We start from the raw sequence: 18,719 nt of genomic DNA, 5'->3' as shown, positions 1-18,719 counted from the left end.
AAGGGTAGTAAGAACTCTCGTAATTTTTTTTAATCTGTGTAATTAAAGCATCACACCTGTGATGCTTCTACAGGAATGTGTTTTGTGTTGGCCTTCCAAGTGTCCATCTTGCTCTTGGTGAAGTCACCTGCAAGGGCTTTCATTGGCCTAACGGTACCGGGTCAAGATTTATCTGATAGAAAATGCTTAGATGGCTAAAATGGTGGCGTTAATGTATGATCACACAGAAAATGTCACTGCCAGCAGTGCGGTTTTGACATTCATTTACATTGTAGCTTCTAAACAGACACTTTTTTGTGTGTCTTCTATGCTTCATTAAGTGGTTTGTGTTCTTTGGTACTTTGGTGTGCTGCAAGTGCTGAATAAAATCGGCATAAACAGAATTCTTTTGAGTAGTATGCCCTGAATGGGTGGAATGTAAAGTTATTCTCTCTGAGAATTCTTTTGCATCTACATTAAAAATTGTATTGTTACTTTTAATAGTCCATTACGACTTTTAATTTGATTTTATGAAAGGCCCACTGTTGTATGAAATCCCCCATGCAATACTTTTGCGTGTACTCAAACCACTGTATTCTTTTGAAGCTGTTGTGAAGGTCAAACCAAAATACTGTCTTTGTGAAACGTGTTGGTATGTCAGGAAGGTTGGCGTTGACAACGAGCATCTGCCGCGGTCGGCGAAGTAGTTTCTGAAGTTAAATTCCGCGGCATCCGTTGTGGTGGATGGAACCCGTTGTTCCGAGCCACCGGAGCCGTGGGCTGCCGAGGGACGGAGCATTTCTTGCTCCGGCGGATCCCCCGCCGTGCTGCGCAGCCTCTGCCCGCGCCGCTCCCAGCGGGCCCCGGCCCCGCCGCCGCCGCCCAGGGCGGTCGTCGGGTCTGCGGCTCCGCGCCAGCCCCCCCGGCCGGAGGCTTTCGGTGCGCTGGGGACGCTTCCAGGCCTGCCGGGCGCTCCCGGGCGGGAAAGGGAGGAAATGACGGAGCGTCCCCGCAGCGCCGCGCGGCCCCCGCTGTCGTGGCCCAAGGGGCCCGGCCGCCGCCGCGGCGACGGTCACAGCCGGGCCCCCCACCGGACGCTACCGGCCCGTCTCCCCGGCGGGGGCGGCCCCTCGCTGCCGGCCGGGCCCCGCCTGAGCGGCACCCCGGGAGGGGACGGGGGGGGGACGGGGGACAGGTGAGGCGGCGACCGCCCGCGGCGGGGGCTGAGAAGCGGCGGGCACCGAGACAGGCAGCGGGCGGGCGCGTCGCCCCGCCCCCTCCGCCCCGCCCCTCTCCTGAGGGCGGCGCCCCGCCCCCTCCGCGCAGCGCCGCGGGCCGGGCCGGAAGTGAGCGCACGGCGGCGGCGAAGCGGCGGGGGGGCCGCGAGCGCGGCGCCGAGAGGGGAAATGGCCGCGGCCGCGGGGCGGCGGCGCTGCGAGGTAGGCGCGGGGAGCCCCGCCGCGGGGTGCCGGGACGAGGCTGGGCTCTGCTCCCTCCCCCCGGCCCCGTCCTTCTCCGCTGGTGTTCGCTTGCTTGCCTCCCCGCTCCGCTCCCCAGCCTTGCCCCGCTTCGCCCTCTCCTCCCTCAGGGGTCCCCGCGACGCGACCCCCGGCCTCCGGGCGCTCCCCGCTGCCAGCGCGGCCTCGGCGCGGCTCCGGTTCCGGTCCGGGGGCGGCCGGTCGGTGTTCCCCGCGCTGCCGGGACGGCACCTGCGAGCGGCGGGGCCCGGGGTCAGCGCTGCCCCCCGGCTCGTCCCCGCCTCTCCGTGTCGGCGCGGGCTCCCGGGAGGCGGCGGCTGGGGGAGTGTTTCGTGGGTCCGAGCGCTGGAGCCGCCCGCTCCTCACACGGAGCGGTAATCCCGAGGCGTCTCCAGGAGCTGCTCGCGCTTCGTAGCGCCGGGTTTCAGAGGAGCCTTTTGTACCTGCGGGTGAAGTCCCGGGGGCGGCTGGCGCGGAGCTGGAGGCGCTCGGGAGCCGCAGTGCTCGCCCTCTGAGGGGGGACCTTGGCTGTCGCTGCAGAGACCCACCAGGTTTTACCTTTCTTTTTTATTCAACTCCGTGTTGGCTTTTCGAGTGGGTTAGCTAACCTCGGCTTGGCGCCTTCCCGTGGTTCCCGAGAAGTTGGCTGTTTACAGAGCTGATCGGTAAACAGCTCTGCTGTTTCTTCCGGGAGCTTTTCAGACATTGGTAGTAATACGTGGAAGCGTTAACTGCTTTAATGTTCCCAACTTGATTGAGCTTACTGTTCTGCATCAGGGCAATAAAAAAAGGTATGCCTGCATCTTCGTTAGAGCAAGTGACCTCCCACGAACAGCTCTGCTGTTGTTGGGGAAAGAGACTATGGTAGTAACATAAAAGAGCTTGGAAGAGAAGAAAGATTCTGATGCTCTTCCTCGTCATTATATTCTTATTGCAGATGTGATCCTGAAGCATAGTTAAGCTGTTTTTGGGGTAGGGGAGAAATGCAGAGGTTTTAAATAACAGCCTTGCATGCTTAGTGCAAATCTCTTCCCGAAGGGAACTGAAAATTCAAGGGAAAATATGTGATGTTCATAAAAGATCTTGTGCAATAGCTACTTAGAATGTAAACTGTGTTCAAGAGTAGTAGTGATGGGTGATTTATGAAGAATCCAAAGGGGAAGCAGAAATGGGTCAGGGGGAATGAAATCTGGCAGATGGAAGTTATTTTCTTAGTTGGTTTTGTTAGCTTTGAAGGCAGTTGTGTCCTTCATTACCCCAACATAGAGTGGGCATGGAAAAAACTTGATGTCTGGGAGAAAGAGGAGTTGCTTAAATTAGGCTTATTTACTCCATTTGTGGGAGAGGAAGAACAGGACTGTAATACCCACCAAGTTAACTTTTTTTACACTGAAAGCAAGTTGAAATAAAACAGATAAGAACAAATGGACAGTGAAACGAAGTTGCATAAAAGATAAAGGCAGTGGGAGAAAGCACAGGGAGAAGTAACAAATACTTGAAGCTAAATGGCCTTTTGTTTGGGGGAGGGGGGAAACCACAAACCAAACAAGTAATAAACTATTTAGAGTCCCATCTTAAATGTTGTGCTGTATTTGTACAGTCTCTTACATAAAGATTCTTGTATATAAAAAAATACATAGGAGGTCTCAAGAAAGATTTAAAATTCTGATCGATTTAATAAAATAGATTTTTTTTCTACTTAATTGCAATGTAATAGTAATCCTGATTTAGATATTTGAGGTTCTGCTTTCCTTTTGGAGTATTACTGTCATCATTAAGAACTTAAATGTAAAGGTTCATCAGTACAGATAACCAGTGTATATAAATTGATGATTTATTTTTATCTCTTTTTGAGTAGCTGCCTATGTGGCAACAAAGAAAACCTAATGCCTTAAATGGAAAATGATGCATTTCAAAATGTCAAGTAAAAAAACGTTTTCTGAGTTTGTATTCCTCTGCTTACTTCTCAAACTAAGTTAACTTGAAACTGCTGATATTTTTTTGCCTAGTGCTGCTATTATATCTGCTATCTAGCTGAAGAAACTTGAAATAAAACGTTGCTTAAAAAATTAAAAATGCTGAGGTGATCTTTTGGTTTTGTTTGGGTGATTTTTTTTTTTTTTTTATTTATTATTTATTATTGCATTGGGCTTTGGTGTGGGACCAAAACCAGGCCAGTATGGGGCTATCTGGAAAAAAGAATGCTAGATTTGAATTTGATTAGAGCAGGATTGCGTGTTCTTTGTCTTTAAACTCTTGAGCAACCTTAAGCTTCCATAACAAATTGTGATACATTGATAGGTAGGACAGTATAAGCATGACGCTGACATGACTGGAATTCATAAAATTTAGTATGTATTTTAAGGTCAGCCTTAATGACATTCAGATAATGATCTGGGTTTTTATTTTAGATTTATTGCCTTTGAGTGTCTGTGTTAGCATAGAAATTACTGTGGTATTTATTTATTTTTAGAACAGCACAACAAACTTTAAAAAGAGAGTATAGCACAAATGTACCTTGTTTGCCTCATGGAAGTGTAACTGTAAACATATTCCTCTATTTTAAGTAGAAGATGTGGATGTGTAATTACTTACCAGAACCAGAGTTCAGTTTTTATCAGCAGTGGTTAATAACGTCATTCGTCTAACACAGCATTCATCCAGCCCCTTTGTACATGAAAAGGTTTCTGTGATGTCAGTCTTTGCAGAAGAATGCAGAAGTTGTTTCCAGACTGGACAAGTGAAGGAGGAAATGTTTCAAAGGGTGCCAGTGACGATAAACCTCACCTAATCTATCAAAGATTTAGAATAAAATGTTTTCCTCAAAGCTCACATTAAAAAAATTATGAGAAATATTACTTTGATCTGTACCTTAGTAGAAATGCAACCTGAAATTACACTTAGAGTAAGTTTAGTTTGTTCCAAGTGGTGGTGACTTCAGAATGCTTTTATTGAAGAAGCTGAAGTAGAGAGACAAGGTATGTTGTATATTCTATGTAACTTGTCATTTTAAGGTGTAAGGCATTAAAGTTACAAGCAAAACATCACTTACAAAAAACCAGAACTGGAAACTTGCAGTACATAGTGTATCAGGACCTCATGGTATTTGTGTTGAGTATGTCACTAGTTCAGATCTAGAGGCTGGTTACTGCATGATGACCTAGATGAAATAATTGGGCCCATATAGGGTTTGTAGCTCATAGGTTTCAGTACTGTAGTTGATGTTAGTAGTTAGAGGAGACACATCAAGAACAGGTCATTGATAATGGATACGGTTGTCTACTTAGATGGTAGCCAGCGCAGAAGAGCAGAGGGTGGTGACAGAGCTGAGCTATAAGGTGAGTGCTGAAAGTTTACATGAGTTCAGCATGCAGCTGCACAAATTCCAGGAGGAAAATATCCATCAGAGGTCTTTATAACAGAGAAGTTAGCTCAAGATTCAGGAAGTACTTAAGTGGTGAATTTGTGGAGACTAGAAAAGTATTTTGAGGAAGTGTCATTACACTCTTGCCTTGGTTTAGCTTTTTTCCATTTGTATTTCTGAAGCACCCTTGGAGACAAGTTAAGGATGGCTTGAACCTTTGGCCTGACTGAGTATAGCCATCCTGTTCAGTTTTATACCTGTGTCGTGTTAAAAAAAATAATAATTGAATCTATGTGTAATAAACACTTAGTATTTTATAATATCTAAAGCAAAAAGGTACACGTCAACAGTGTATTTTTTCTGTCAATCAACAATTCTGCTTAATACTTTCATAAATACTAGGTTTGTGACTAAGAAGCATCTGCTGGTTGTAACTGAAACTGTGCAAGTTTCCTGCCTGAGGGGAAACTCCTCTGCTGAAGCAAGTGGTAGAAATAATTTGGCTACTGCAGCACAATTGCTTTTTGGTTAGACTGGTAGATTGATCCTAATACAGGGGTATAGAGTTAAGTCTGGGACAGAGCTGTGGTGACATGGTTTTCTCTCCCTACACTACTGATGTTTTGGATTGCTTTTGGGTTGCTTGTGTGTATACTGTGTGCTGCTGCCCAGGGAACGGAGCAGGATCCTTGTGGGGGAGGATTGTTTCATCTCCCTGTGTTAATAGCCACTGTACATTGCATCATGAACTTCCTGCATTTTGCTGCGTTTCGAATGCTTTGTGACATTAGGAGGATATTTGCAGGGCTTCAGGCATGTAACTTAAGAAAATCAGGGTTTTTACCATGGTCATCAGTCTATGCTGTAGAATGTTACAAACATGGAAGGTGTTGGGGCATCTCTATTTGGGTGGTTAAAGCAGATAGCACAAATGTTTCTTTCCTCTTTTCTCTGTCCTCCCCATGCTCTAGAACGTTTCTGTATTTTTGATTGTACTGGATATCTAGTTTAAAAGGTTGTCTATGTTCTGCTTAGTACTACTGATACTGGGATTAGTGGAAATACTAGTATAGATAGATGCTGCAGGTAATTTGTCGCACTCCACTGTGGTCAGGCCTGCACTGTATGAATAACTAAAACTTTGTCTGCAGTATTGCTGGCTGGATAAAGCCCTGAGCACCTCTGTCACCTTCTCATAGCTGACCCTGCTTTGAGCAGGTAATGGAACTAGAGACCCCCTGAGTCTCGTTCCACTCTTAATTGTTCCATGAAAGTGATCTTCCAGAGTAAAAGTATTTTGCAAATCATGGGTTACTGCACAAATTATACATTTGGGGAATCAGAATATTTGGGGCAACGACATTACTAAAAAATGAAAACCCCAGACCCTAAACCAGTAGCTAACATTGATTCTGTGTGGAATATTTTGTATTTGTATGAGTGTATATTTTCAAATGCCCTTTGAAAAGAGGGTTGGTGGGGAAAAAAAAGAGTGAATCATAAGGGTGACATGGAGCAAAGCACAGCTTCAGCAGTGGCTAAAAAGCAAGAGAACCAGTAAAAAGTTTTAAAAATAAGACTTCTGAAACAGGAGGAGTGGATATGAAAGCGTTATTCTGTAAGGAAAAACATTGCAACAGAGCTAAAATTCTTAGCCTTTGTCAAACAATGCCGGTAATAGGCTTGGCTGCAAGGCATGGAAAAAAAATATCTTGGCCAATTGCATCAGAATGAAAAAGCCTGGGATGCCATCAGTTTCATTATTGCTTTTTCTGGTATCTGCATCTAGAAAATAGTGGGCAGGAACAATTGCAGGTATGCTGTTAGAGAGCTGAGAACGAAGTAGGGAGAAGTAGAGATGCAAAGGTTGGTGAGTTCTCCAGCTGATGAAACGGATGTCTTGTTTCCTGTTGATTTGTGTCTTCAGCTGATTGTCTTAAGGACTTTTTGCCATGATTCAAGCATTTATAAAGATTATCTTAGTAATAAATCTGTGTCATCCAATCATATGAGCTCATGCTACTGTTTTCTTCTAGTTGTGACACCCGGTGGTGGTGGTGATGTCAGATTGCTTGTTTTTATGAAACTTATATGGAATTTAATTATCTCTTCAACAGACTTAAAAGTAATGGTGATTGAGCTCAGAATTTGAGGGGAGGAGTATAACAGCACAAATATGCTGAAGAAGGTTGCAAATTTACTGTTCCAAGCACGCATGTATCTACCTCTGGTGGTGGAGTGGTTTGCGGTGGCTAATGGTGCAAATCACTGGTTCAAGAAGGGGAAAATTATTTTGTGGCAATGGAAAACATATGATCTGTAGGTAGCTGTAGCTGCCTACACAAAGATTAGGCTGGAACGTCATGACAGATGCTTCCACCCTTTGTCACTCTTGAAACATTGATCAAAAAAATCAAGATTCTGCTGTTACAAAGTATCTAGTAACAGTCTTCTGCACAGTGTCCTGGATGAAAATTGATTTAAGTTTGTAAGTGGTTTTTATAAGCACTGAAACAGCCGAGGGTGGATTTTTTTCAAGGTATTTGTTGCCAGTACTAAAAGACCTTGAAGCATTCCTGGAGGCTTCTTGTTCTGGTACTGGAAAAACCCTATGATTACCTATCTCAGAGGTTTTGTGATGAAATTGTACTTCTTAGATGTAAATGAAATTTCAAAAATAAAAGTTAAGAGATGCAGTTACTAGTCTCAGTACAGCTGCTTCGGTATTTACAAACTGAATGATTTGAGCAAAACAGAAATGAGTGCTGGTTCAGAATTTGTGACCAACTGAAAACTGCACCTGTATTTAAGCTAGTGAAATTGTTTTTAAAGATTCTATAACTATGGCCTGAAATGAAATGGATTCATTCAGTTAACTGTGTTAATCTCATCTGTGAGGGGCTACTTTCCAATTTTGCTAAAATGACTGGATTAAAGAAGCTACTAAGTTTTTAGTGGAAAGGCGCTGTGACAGAACTATATACATAAAACATTAACCTTTCAGGACTACAATTGTGCACACATTATTGGAAGACTTCCAATTTAAGCCTAACAGTATTTTGAAAAATAACACACTCATAACATGACTTCTTGGGGTATCTGTTAGGTTGTTTCTTGGTTTGTAGCAATCTGAATGCATCTGGCAAGAGAGGGCTTTTGAACATCAAAGTTCTGTGTTTTTTCTTGCTAAGGAGTTTTCCTGCTGTGGCAAATGCCTTGCTATGAATTCCTTTCCAGATGATTAGTACTTTCCATAGTATATTACTGCTGTCTTATTTTTCTAAGTTTTCCCTGTATCCCATAAAACCGCTACTGTCTCCGGTATGCAGGCAAGGTTTGCTAATTCTTTAGTTATCATTCAATATCAGGCAAATGCCTCCAATCTTTTCTTAAATCATGGCAAAATAACCACGGAGTTGTTGTGAAAATTACACTTGTTTTGAGGAAGCTCTGGCTACTGTGTGTCAGGGCATTCATTACTTTATAAGGAATGCAGGAAATGGTCTGACTTGTTATCATTGCTTCTGTATTTAGTGCTTGGACTCTAGGGAATTTATGCGCGCTCATTTGCGATAACTATAAACTATTTCCTAAGAATGAATTACCAAATAATACGTTCTGTGCTTGTTTAGCACTAGAACAACTTATAAATAGAATATTCAAAGCCTTGGTTTTTTTTGAAAAGTGCAACTCATCGTAAGTAGAGAAGAATATTAACACGTACTTGAGCAGATGGTGAGATTACCTCTGCTTAAGGTAACAGCATTTATCTCTAATCAATTCATCCCTTGATCATTAAGATAGGGAACTAATTTTGGGTGTCTTTGTTCTGTTAGAGATGTAATATCCTGTATTGATTCTCCTGAAGCTTCTTACCAAAACCCCATAAATTCCTCATTAGAAAAAAATGTCTTCAATTTTATGTATTTGCTAGATTGGTGCATATGGGTTTTTTATGTAAGCTTCTGTAAGTGAAAATCTGATTTGAAATTAATTTCTATTCCTTGTGGAGACTTTGTTCTGAAGGAGATGGTCAGTCTCTTGCTGTTTCTTGGTTCTTGATATTAATAAAGTTTTGTTGCTGCAGTTTTTTTAAGATAAATTTTATTCCTTTGAAATAATGAATACTGAGCAATACTCAGTAAAATTGCACAGCAATACACAGGTACTTGACTGAGCAAATTAACTTTAGACTCTAAATACATTTATTCAAAATTGCCACGGAGGAAGCATTTCTCTTAGGGAAGCTCAGCTAGACTGGAGCCAGAGAAAGAGGTCTGTAGACTCATGTCTGATCGCATCTGGTTGAATACTTAAAGAAAATATTGCTTAAAGTTAATGAAGTCTCGCTGCAAGAGACAGATAATCTTTCATCAAGGCTGTAGATAAATCAAGTGGTTGAGACTTAGACCTGCTTTTAAATGAAGCAGGTAGTATTGCTGAGTTACTGCTGGGGCAGTGTAAATATGGTGGCTTTGTATAAAGTATGAATGTGTCCCTTTAATTTTGAATTTGGGGGACAGATAAGTGGTATAGGGGATTATTTTATGGCTTCCTAATTTCTGTTATCTCTTCAATTGCTTCCAGGTTTTGGTGGTTTTTTTTTTTGTTTTGTTTTGTTTTTTTTAAAAAAGCATTTGACCTGTTCTTACTGTTCTTAAAGTGTTTAGAAAGAGAGTTGTGCTCTTGAAGGTGAACAGATTGACAGTTGAAAACTGATTATTACTGTTACTTAAAATAGTGTGTGGCAATTGAGATGAGAACAATCCTGACTCTCTTTAAGGATTACTTCTAGGTCTTCTGATGAGTTCCAGTTGTTGCAGACTTCTTGTGATTTTGTATGGCATGGTCAGTAATGCTTCAGGTATCTGGTTTTCCTGTTTCTGGGATTTGAATTGACACATTCTTCTGAGTGTTGGAGAGAAGCTCCCTGCTGATAGATGGTGCAAAAGGAATTTGCCCTTCTTTTTGTAAATGTTGGAGAAGTTTAAATTCTGCTGACTCTTTGCCTTTGAACTTAGATGACTAGAAAGTCAGAAGTTCAAAGTGAAGCTAAACTTACAGGAAAATGTTAACTGATGCAGTGTACTTAGCATTTAAAAGAAGGTCTATGCTTATGCCTAGGGAGCTTTTCTTCCGATGTTTTATCATGTGAATTTACAGCTGGCATGCAGGATGAAGTTGTGCTAAAACTGTTGCAATTTTATCAGACTTCTTAAAATCAGTTTTTAACTTCAAACTGAAAACTACAGTCTGCTTATAAAATTTGACAGAAATTTATATGCTGATTTTGGTTTTAGAAGTTTCCAAGGACAGGATTTAAATACAGCGATCAAAATGAATGCATGCTGATGAGACTGTCTTGCAAAAATAAAATTCAACTTTTCAGATAACCACTAGTAATAATATTCTTCTCTCTTGAGTACTGTCATTGGGATTTGTCAATGCAAGTGCAGTCATACACTGACAAAAATGCAGAACTGTAATGTGAAATTGTAAAATAAGCCATTATTGAGTGATCGGGATTCTCTAGATGTTACAAATGAATGTGCTGCAGTAGCTGTGCACTGTGTTTGAGTGATAAGGAGTGTATGTTTACCTGCAGTCATGACTTTGTGGAACAGTGACTTCTTGTGAGTAGGAGACTGCTTGGTGAGTATCGAGATCAAAGCTGCAAATTAAGGCTTTCTACTTTTTTTTTAAGGAGCCAGAGTTGTACATATAGTTACTTTAAAGACCATATAATCTTTATATTTTTTCCTTAATAAAAATTGCTCACTGCTGTAATATCAAGCAGCACCGGAATCCACTAATAATCTTCTTCAGAGTTGTAGCCCAAACATTTCAGAGTAGTCTCAGAAAGTATGATCCTATTTTAGTTTTTTGAGTAGGATTCAGAAAGAAAATCCTGCTGCTGTTTAGAATCCTTATGCAACAGCAAGACTGTGAAAACAGCATTTAGCTCATGTTGCTGCTTCTTGGAAAAGCCAGGTAGGAATTGCTGAGAGAACTTCCTAAGTCAGGGTAATTGCATCTGAAAATTTGACATAGCAATGTTAACCAGACATAAGTCAATAGAGATTAAAGCCTGCTTGGGTATCTAGGCAGGCTAAGCAGTTGGGGTAAAGTATATGAGAGTTCTTGTTAGTTTGTCGTCTGTGGCTGGTAGGTTTAGACCATTTGAAAAATACTTGGTACACCTTTAGGAGAAGGTTTAGAGTGACTGTCCTGCTAACAGGAGGACAGTAAATAACCAAATGGCACTGAGGGCCACAGCTGTGATGTAAGTGGGACCAGGGACCTATGCTGACTATAAAGGAACCCAGCAAAAACGTTTGGGGTTTGGTTTTGTTTTTTTTAAATCAATTCCATGATTGGGCTCAACACTCAGCTGTGCAAATAGGCAGTAGATATGACAGGGCTTCTTCCTAAAGCAAAAGTGGTGGCTTTAATTAATGTCAAACTCCACAGCTTAGTATATTGTATGGAAAAGCATCTGGTGTCTGCTTTTTTCTGTAGAATTCATCTGTGTTGAATATAATTATCTCCTAGAATGGATGCATACTAGTAACCTCCAAAGCTACTCCTTCAGACTTTATTCCCCAGGACTTCAGTTGTATGGTTTTCAGGGTTTTATAACTTTTACTCTGTCACTGTTTCAGTCTTTCTGAAGACATGCTCTTTCATTTAAATCTTCTCTTGGTACCTGTAACATCAGTTCTGGTTTAATCTTGCTTTGTGAAGGGTTTCACCTGAATTTGTTTTCAGATCTAGCTGAAATGTATAGAAGCTTTATAAAGATGTCTGTCTCACAGGGTAAGCCACTGAAATGAAGTAGATGAAACAAATGCTTGGCCAGAGTCTTAAAGAATTTAAAGAATCTGTTAAAGTCTTGCTGTCTGTGTGGTGAGTCCAAAGAAGTAGAGTTAGTTTGTTTGAAGCATGTAGCTCTAGTCTGATTCAAGGGGGAGGAAAAAACCCCAAACCCAAACAAAACAACAAAAAATCCCCAAACCCTTCTAACAGGTGTAAATAGCATGGGAACACAGACTTTTGAGTTATCTACATTGCTTGTTGCAGAGAACTCTGTTCATTTGTAGATTGTTGCATGACTTAAACGCATGATGATTTACATTTAAAGGGCTCATCTAGTTCAGTGAAACTGTGTTTTAATGAGGATTGCTGTTTATGTAACCCTCCTAGCAGAAACTCATTATTCATGATTTTTATCTTGCTACTTGATATGCATACGAGCTGTTGCTGGAAGACATCTTATCTCCTGGTCTCAACTCTGACCTGGCTGTGTGTAAAAGCTGTAGAATAATGTAAAAATAATACTGAAAAATAATGTAGTTCCTCTGGTAACTTCTGGAAAGATTATTTTAATAAAGAGGCATAGATATTGTGGTAAATATAGGAAGTTGTATAATAGTACTGAACACAAGATTAGAATCAGAGAAATGTAAGAGGTCATTTTTTTGGTGGTGGCCTTAAGCAAAAGTGACCTTTCAGGGTGTCTTCCCTTACCTTATAGTGAATGACACTTCTTTTAAGGGGCTGTTAAAGCGATTGCTTAATGAGCAACTGTACTTAAATTGCTTATTTTTCTGTCCAAGAAATAGCATTTCATAAGCATTATTTCTCTTGTTAAGAGGGTGAAGTACCATTATATTTTTTCAAAGGAACAGAGGTCCTTCAGCTTCCTTATGATCATTATAATCATGGTACATCAGTTTGATAGGTCCATTGTTTTTGTAATATATTGAAGTAAACTAGATGTCCTCTCAGTAATGTGCTTTATCAATGCTAGATATTTGTATAGTCTTTGGAATGTTTTCTGCTTCTGAGATTGAACCTGGCTAAGTATGCAGAATTGTTCAAGTCTGCAAACAGTTGGGTAACTGAATGTAGCTTTTCTGTGTCTTAGGTTTAGTGGTGTGAAAAGAAACCAAGTACTTACTAGTAGGTAGAGTAAGTACTAGTAAGAAGAATGAATAGGTCTCACGTAATTCAAAGGCTGTGAATTTGATTGTGTGGCTTCTCTTTTAAGTTTGACACACCACCACCACCCCCCTCCCGATCTGGTAAAAATTTTGTCCTGGATTTCTGAAGGACATGTGCAACCTTGTCAGTTGGTAATGTATGACTTAGTGGTTCTCAACATATGATTTCTTTTGTACATTTCTAATGTTTCATTTCCTTTACAGATCTGCTAAATCTATTCCAAAGCCACGGGTGGACAACCAATACGAGGGAATTGTTGCTTCTTTAAATGGACCTCTGCTCTTGCGGAATGGCCCAGATATCCAGTAGCAATGGATTTAAACAGCGCTCATCACCTTCTTTGGCAGCAGCAAGGTCAAAAGATGTGGACAAAGAGGAGGCATTGCAGATGGAAGCTGAGGCATTAGCTAAGATGCAGAAAGAAAGAGGCGTAGCTGGTAATAAACAAACTTTTCATTCTTTAAGCAGTACCAGACAAAAAACACAGACTCATAACAAACAGGACCATGATCTCATGGTGTTTCCAGAGTCTGATGCCAAGAGCATGGAAGATAAACTAAGTACCATTGACATAGAGAAACTTACTCATGCTGAACTGGAGAAACTGCTGCTGGATGACAGTTTTGAATCTAGTAAAGTACCTACGTTACCAGTAGGTCCTATTTTGAGCCCATCTGTGTCTTCACAGTTTTATCTTGGGCCTATGGGTCAGAGAAGACAGTGGATGCCTGGGATACCAGCGCCTGTGACGTGCACTTTACCTCCTGTTTACCCCTCAGCTTCTTACACAAAACAGACTGGTGTATTTCAGAATGGATTCCATCCAAATATGTCCTCCTATCACTCTAGAGAACCTATTTATCTTGGTCTTCCAAGACAGTCGCAATACATTTCATACCCATTGGCAGCTACTACACCTTTCCATCCACAAGGAAGCCTACCTATATATCCTCCAGTACTTACACCAGAAATGGCAAAAGTATTCGACAAAATTGCAAGCACCTCAGAATTTCTGAAAAATGGGAAGTCAAGCACAGACTTAGAAATGACTGCTATAAAGTCTGCAGTTTCTAACCTACCAGCCTCGGAAAGCTGCAGGGATGTTAGTAAATTTGATTGGTTAGATTTGGATCCCCTAAGTAAACCAAAAGTGGATAATGTGGAGACTTCAAATAAGACAGGGAATGATGGAGATGGGGCCTCAAGTATGACTGCCGAAGATCCATGGGATGCTGTGCTGTTAGAAGAAAAGCTGTTAGTAACTTGTCATCTGGAAAGAAAAGTTAATGGGAAGGCTTCTGGAGCAACAGTTACAAGGAGCCAGTCATTAAACATGCGAACAACTCAACTTGCGAAGTTACAGGGCCAAACATTACAGGTATGTAAATCAGTATTTTTAAACTGCAGTATAATAGTCAAGATTAATCACTGTATTTAAAGATTTTTGTTAAATATTCCTTGGCTTGAGCAGTGCCCAAATAATGGGATGTCACTGGCATATGTAGTGATACTCAGAAAATCGAACATTACTACTGAACTCAATCCCAAAATAACTCTGACCTTGTGTAATCTTTCTGTATTTACTGAGGAAATTGCTGTTTTTCTACACACTACAAAAAGAAATGGAAATAATCTTTAGAACAATTAACTATTTAAATAATATTGTTAAATATTTAATGAGCAATTCACATGATACTACGAAATAAAAAGAATGCGAGTTAGACACTGAAAGCTTTATCTTGAGCAACCTTTGTATCTCAGATCTTGAAAAATTTTTTTTGCCTTATATTTGATTGTCATATTTTTTTAAAAAAAGGTAGAATAGAAAGGTGTCATAGTCAAAACTCTCTTCTACTCTCTCAATATCACTTCAGTCTTTCACAGGAGCACTGTAGTTCCCTTCTGTAGACAGCAGGCTTTCCTTCCATCAAGAATGCTAGAGAGATCGTGACTGAACCTTTTGGTTATGCTGTCCTGGAAGGTGGGATGACTTTTGAGTCAGAAACCCTGTACTTCTCTTCTGGGAGAAGGAAAACCATCTTTGTGTGATGTTACCTTTATCGGGCAGGGCAAAAGGGTGATTTTTACTCTAGGATCAGGGTTGATTTCAGCAATTTCAAGACAAATGTTGAGGCTTTAGTTATAATACTCATCTTTCTGGACACTGAACACATGCTGTTTGTATCACAACTAAACTGTACAGCAGATGATCGATACTGTAGCAATCTCATCTGGTTAATTATGCCCCTTTAAGTGCAACCTACCTTTTCCCAAGTCCAATAGATGACTGTAGATTGTTTAACTTTTCCTCTCTTAAAATTTTTTCTTTGATAATTCTGTCTTAAGACATTACTTTTTAAAATATTAGTCACCTCACTAGAAAGTGAATATGAATACTTCTGTATCTTTGAGTTTTGGTAGAGAGAGTACAAAGAATGAACAACTTTTCAGCGGTAAAGTCAACACCCTGGCAAGGGTGATAATGGCAGGAAAAATCGTATTTGTAGAAACTGGGGCGGAGGAGGAGTAAAAGATTTGTTTGCCTTAGACTTTGGATTGCAGCTGTTTTGAATCTTATGTATTGTCTTTCTAGATGTTTTTAATAGGCTAGGGACATGTCATAAAAAGCAATTGCTATCAGTCAGGGATATTTTCCAAATTGCTCCTTAATTCTTCCCTCCCCCCCCCCCCGACTGGGGGAGTTTTCTCAGAAAAAGGAATATTTACTAGACTTTGGCTTAAAGGACTGTCTAAATTTCCATTGAATTAAAATTTTTGGCCCCTCATTTGAAGGATTTCCTGTTTTTTCTGGGCTAGTTGTCAGTATTCTGGCAAAAGTTTAATAGGCAGCCAGTGGAGAAGGACCAAAAAACCCTGTATGTCTGTCTTTGAAGGATTGCATTTTTAACGTTACATGTGTGAAGATCTTTGGTCCAACTTAATTTTATTTTTTCCATTCACTGTTGAGCTGTGAGATGTGAGCTCAGTTATTACCTAGTATTGGGAGAGGCATGTACATTTGGGCTCTGCAGCAGTTTGTGATGTTATCAAGCGATGTGTTTGTCAGTTTTCCAGTGCTGTTTGTCTGGTTGTAATGTAACTATGATCGGTGTTTCTGAGGTGTTGTCTGTAGAAAGTAATACTTGACTGTTTCTGAACACAATCTGTTTTTGTGAATTCCAGGTTTTTTTCAAGATTGCAGTATTCAAAAGGGTCTTTCCTGTTCCTCAGGTCTAATCCCATGCTATTTCAGATCACATGTTAACTAATTCATAAGGTGCTCAAGCTCTGCCTTCACATGTGGTCTTTTTCTTCTGCTACTTCTGGTTTAAATACTGTTCCAGACCCTCACTGTCCCTATCAGTCATCTGATTTTCAGCAGAAATGCATTCATAACTAGCTCTTAGAAAATGTTCTTCTTAATGGGATGGAACAGCAGATATTTAAGATAAAGAACCGTTTTGTTGTTTATCTCAACATGTTACAAGAGACAGTGACTTTGTCAGCTTTTATTGCAAGCTTTGTGTGATAGCTTCTCTTTCCTGTCAGGTTGTGGGTTTTTTTGAAGATGGTTTATGAGAATTTTGGTTCTCTCTGAGAGCACAGTGTATACCATGTGCCTTGTACAGTGGCCTGAATAACTGCTCATTACAGGTAGGAGCATCCTGCTTGATAGACTTTGATTGTGTTTGCTTTATTCACGATGGCATCACAACAGCAGATATCAGTCCTTATGATTTTCTTAAGCTACCCTCTTTCTCAAACAAGTTCTTAGTTTATCACAGATTGCTGCAGTGAATACCCAGTTGAAGATTCAAGATCTACTTTCCACTTGCGTTCCTCCAGTCTGTGCTTTACTAGTTCTGGCATAATACTTCAGTTCTAGTCGGTGTTACAGTTAGCTGGTGATACAGGGTTGTAAATTATCAGCAGGGTTATTTGTGCTGCTTCTGCTGAGTTATTAAAGAAGTTAATAGATTTAAAGACAAGTCTCTCAAATGGATATCCTTTCAGCATAACTGTGGCTTTTGCTTTCTCTTTTGCCCATCCTGTGCTACTACTTTTTTTTAGTTTAAATAATTTTCTGTCTGGTATAGTAGGAAGCTAAGTTATTTAGCCTCCATGTTTTGCATTTGTCTTGTATTTTATCCCGTTTACCTCCAGGTATATATGTCCTTCAAAGTATATTCTAAAGTCTTCCATCCTAACTTGTCTGGATCACTTTTTCCCCTGAATAATTTATAGTCTTACTGCTCCTTTAAACAAAACTATTAGTAAAAATTTCTATTCATATATTTTGGTTCTGTCATATTACATTTAATCCCTTGAATCAATAGATTGCTTTGAGTTTTGCTTCACATTTGATTAAGTATTTATATATTCAGTACTGCCTTTTAAATACGTGTTTGTCACTCTCCTTTCGGAAAGCAGAGGTGAAAATCATAATTCTGTCCTGCTCTAGGTGTTGTCTTCTCTGCTGTTCCTCTCCACAGAGCTGAAGAGTCTTGTGGCTTTATGTACTCATGGGGATTTAACTTAACTTGACTTTTGGTTATTTACTGGGGTTTGTGTTTTTATTAAGAGTAATTATGTTTGCAGACCACTACTATTTTTGCAGGCTGTACTGCTATGAACTCTTTATCTAGTTTGGCCTAAAGTCCCTTCTTACAAGTTAATTTCCCGTTTGATAGCTTTTGCACCTCTTAGATTTGCTCATCTGGGAGTTAAAGAAGTTGTTGCTCAAAACTGTAGTCATCTGAGTCCAGTGGATTTTAAGTATATTTCTTAGTTTATCAAAGCTTCTTGATTTGAAATGGTCGAGTTTTGTGTTGAGTGCTGACTAGCAGTTAGTTGAATCTTTATCACAGGTGTTTAGCTTTGACTTGGTACATTAACTTCCTCTTTCCTTATATGTTCTTTTTGTTGTGTAATTGTGTAAAGAATACATGTACTACATGCAATTGCACAGGTTTGTCAGCAGGTCTTGTGCAGCTGCCCGTAAGTATTTTATGTGAGAGAACTTGTTTGAGATGTTAGAAGAACTTTTATAAATTTAAGGTGCCATTCATGCTCCTGAATCTCATTCCAAGTTTTGTGGCTTTACAGCTTCCTGCTCTAATAGCTTCCCATGGTATGGCTAATCCCCAATAATATAGAATTTATCCTTTTGAACTGATGAGTGTTCATGGAATCAATATTTTAGCTGCAATAACTAGGTTTAGATACACTTAAAGTGGCAATTATGGGTTGCATATGTTATCCTGTCTAAGTTTATGCTGCACTGCTTAAACAAGTTAATTTGAGGGGGGAAAAAAAAGCGCTAAAAGGAGAAGACCTGACAGTCCCTAGCTCTGCATGTTACACACTTGATCCCTTTTCTGAGACAGTCTAATTTCTGTATTGTCTGATATGCTCTAATGAAATTAAATGTTCGGCTAACTTTGTCAGCTAATAATAAATTACCCACATACTAGTCAAGTAGTTAATCGCTAATTCAAATATGAATAAATTGTGATGATTTTCAGAAAAACTATAGTGTAGTCTGCTTTTTTGACTCCTGGGTGGATTAGAGGTTTCTATAAGCATTGTAAAAGCTCTGTCTTTATTCTCTGTGCACAATGACCCTGGTTTGGACATGAGCGAACTCTTCAAGATCAGCTTATTCCGGGGAGTATCTGGCTGGAGTTTCATGAGTGCTTCAGTCTAGTGGGGGCTGTTAGACCACAGATGATTGAGTCCCACCTCAACCCCACTGATTGTTCCAGCTGCTCTCTTGCTTTTTGCTTACACTAGCATTTGTATGGCTGTATTGTGAACTGGATCAGAAACAGATATGGATTAAGAGCTGCTGCAGGTTTTTTTGTTTGTTTTTTTTAAAAGTTTATTAGATTTCG

The 18,719-nt window shown here is 40.3% G+C and overlaps 1 protein-coding gene across 4 annotated transcripts in view; it reads left to right on the top strand.

The window, feature by feature from the left end:
* The first annotated feature begins 1,311 nt into the window (after nt 1–1,311).
* The window catches only part of PIK3C2A (phosphatidylinositol-4-phosphate 3-kinase catalytic subunit type 2 alpha), a 52,712-nt gene continuing 35,304 nt past the window's right edge, over nt 1,312–18,719 (top strand). For 3 of the 4 annotated variants that reach the window (XM_074918589.1, XM_074918590.1, XM_074918587.1), the window contains exons 1-2: nt 1,312–1,418; nt 13,029–14,203. In XM_074918589.1, the coding sequence (XP_074774690.1) occupies nt 13,094–14,203 (1,110 nt within the window). In that variant the 5' untranslated portion in view covers nt 1,312–1,418; nt 13,029–13,093. Of the gene's footprint in view, nt 1,419–1,541; nt 2,009–13,028; nt 14,204–18,719 lie in introns of those variants that run through there. The other variant, XM_074918588.1, reaches the window with a different exon arrangement.

The sequence above is a fragment of the Athene noctua genome, chromosome 14 (genome assembly GCF_965140245.1).
Source record: "Athene noctua chromosome 14, bAthNoc1.hap1.1, whole genome shotgun sequence".
Classification (NCBI taxonomy): Eukaryota; Metazoa; Chordata; class Aves; order Strigiformes; family Strigidae; genus Athene; species Athene noctua.
Note: the sequence above shows the minus strand (reverse complement) of the source record. Positions and strands in the feature narration are given on the sequence as shown.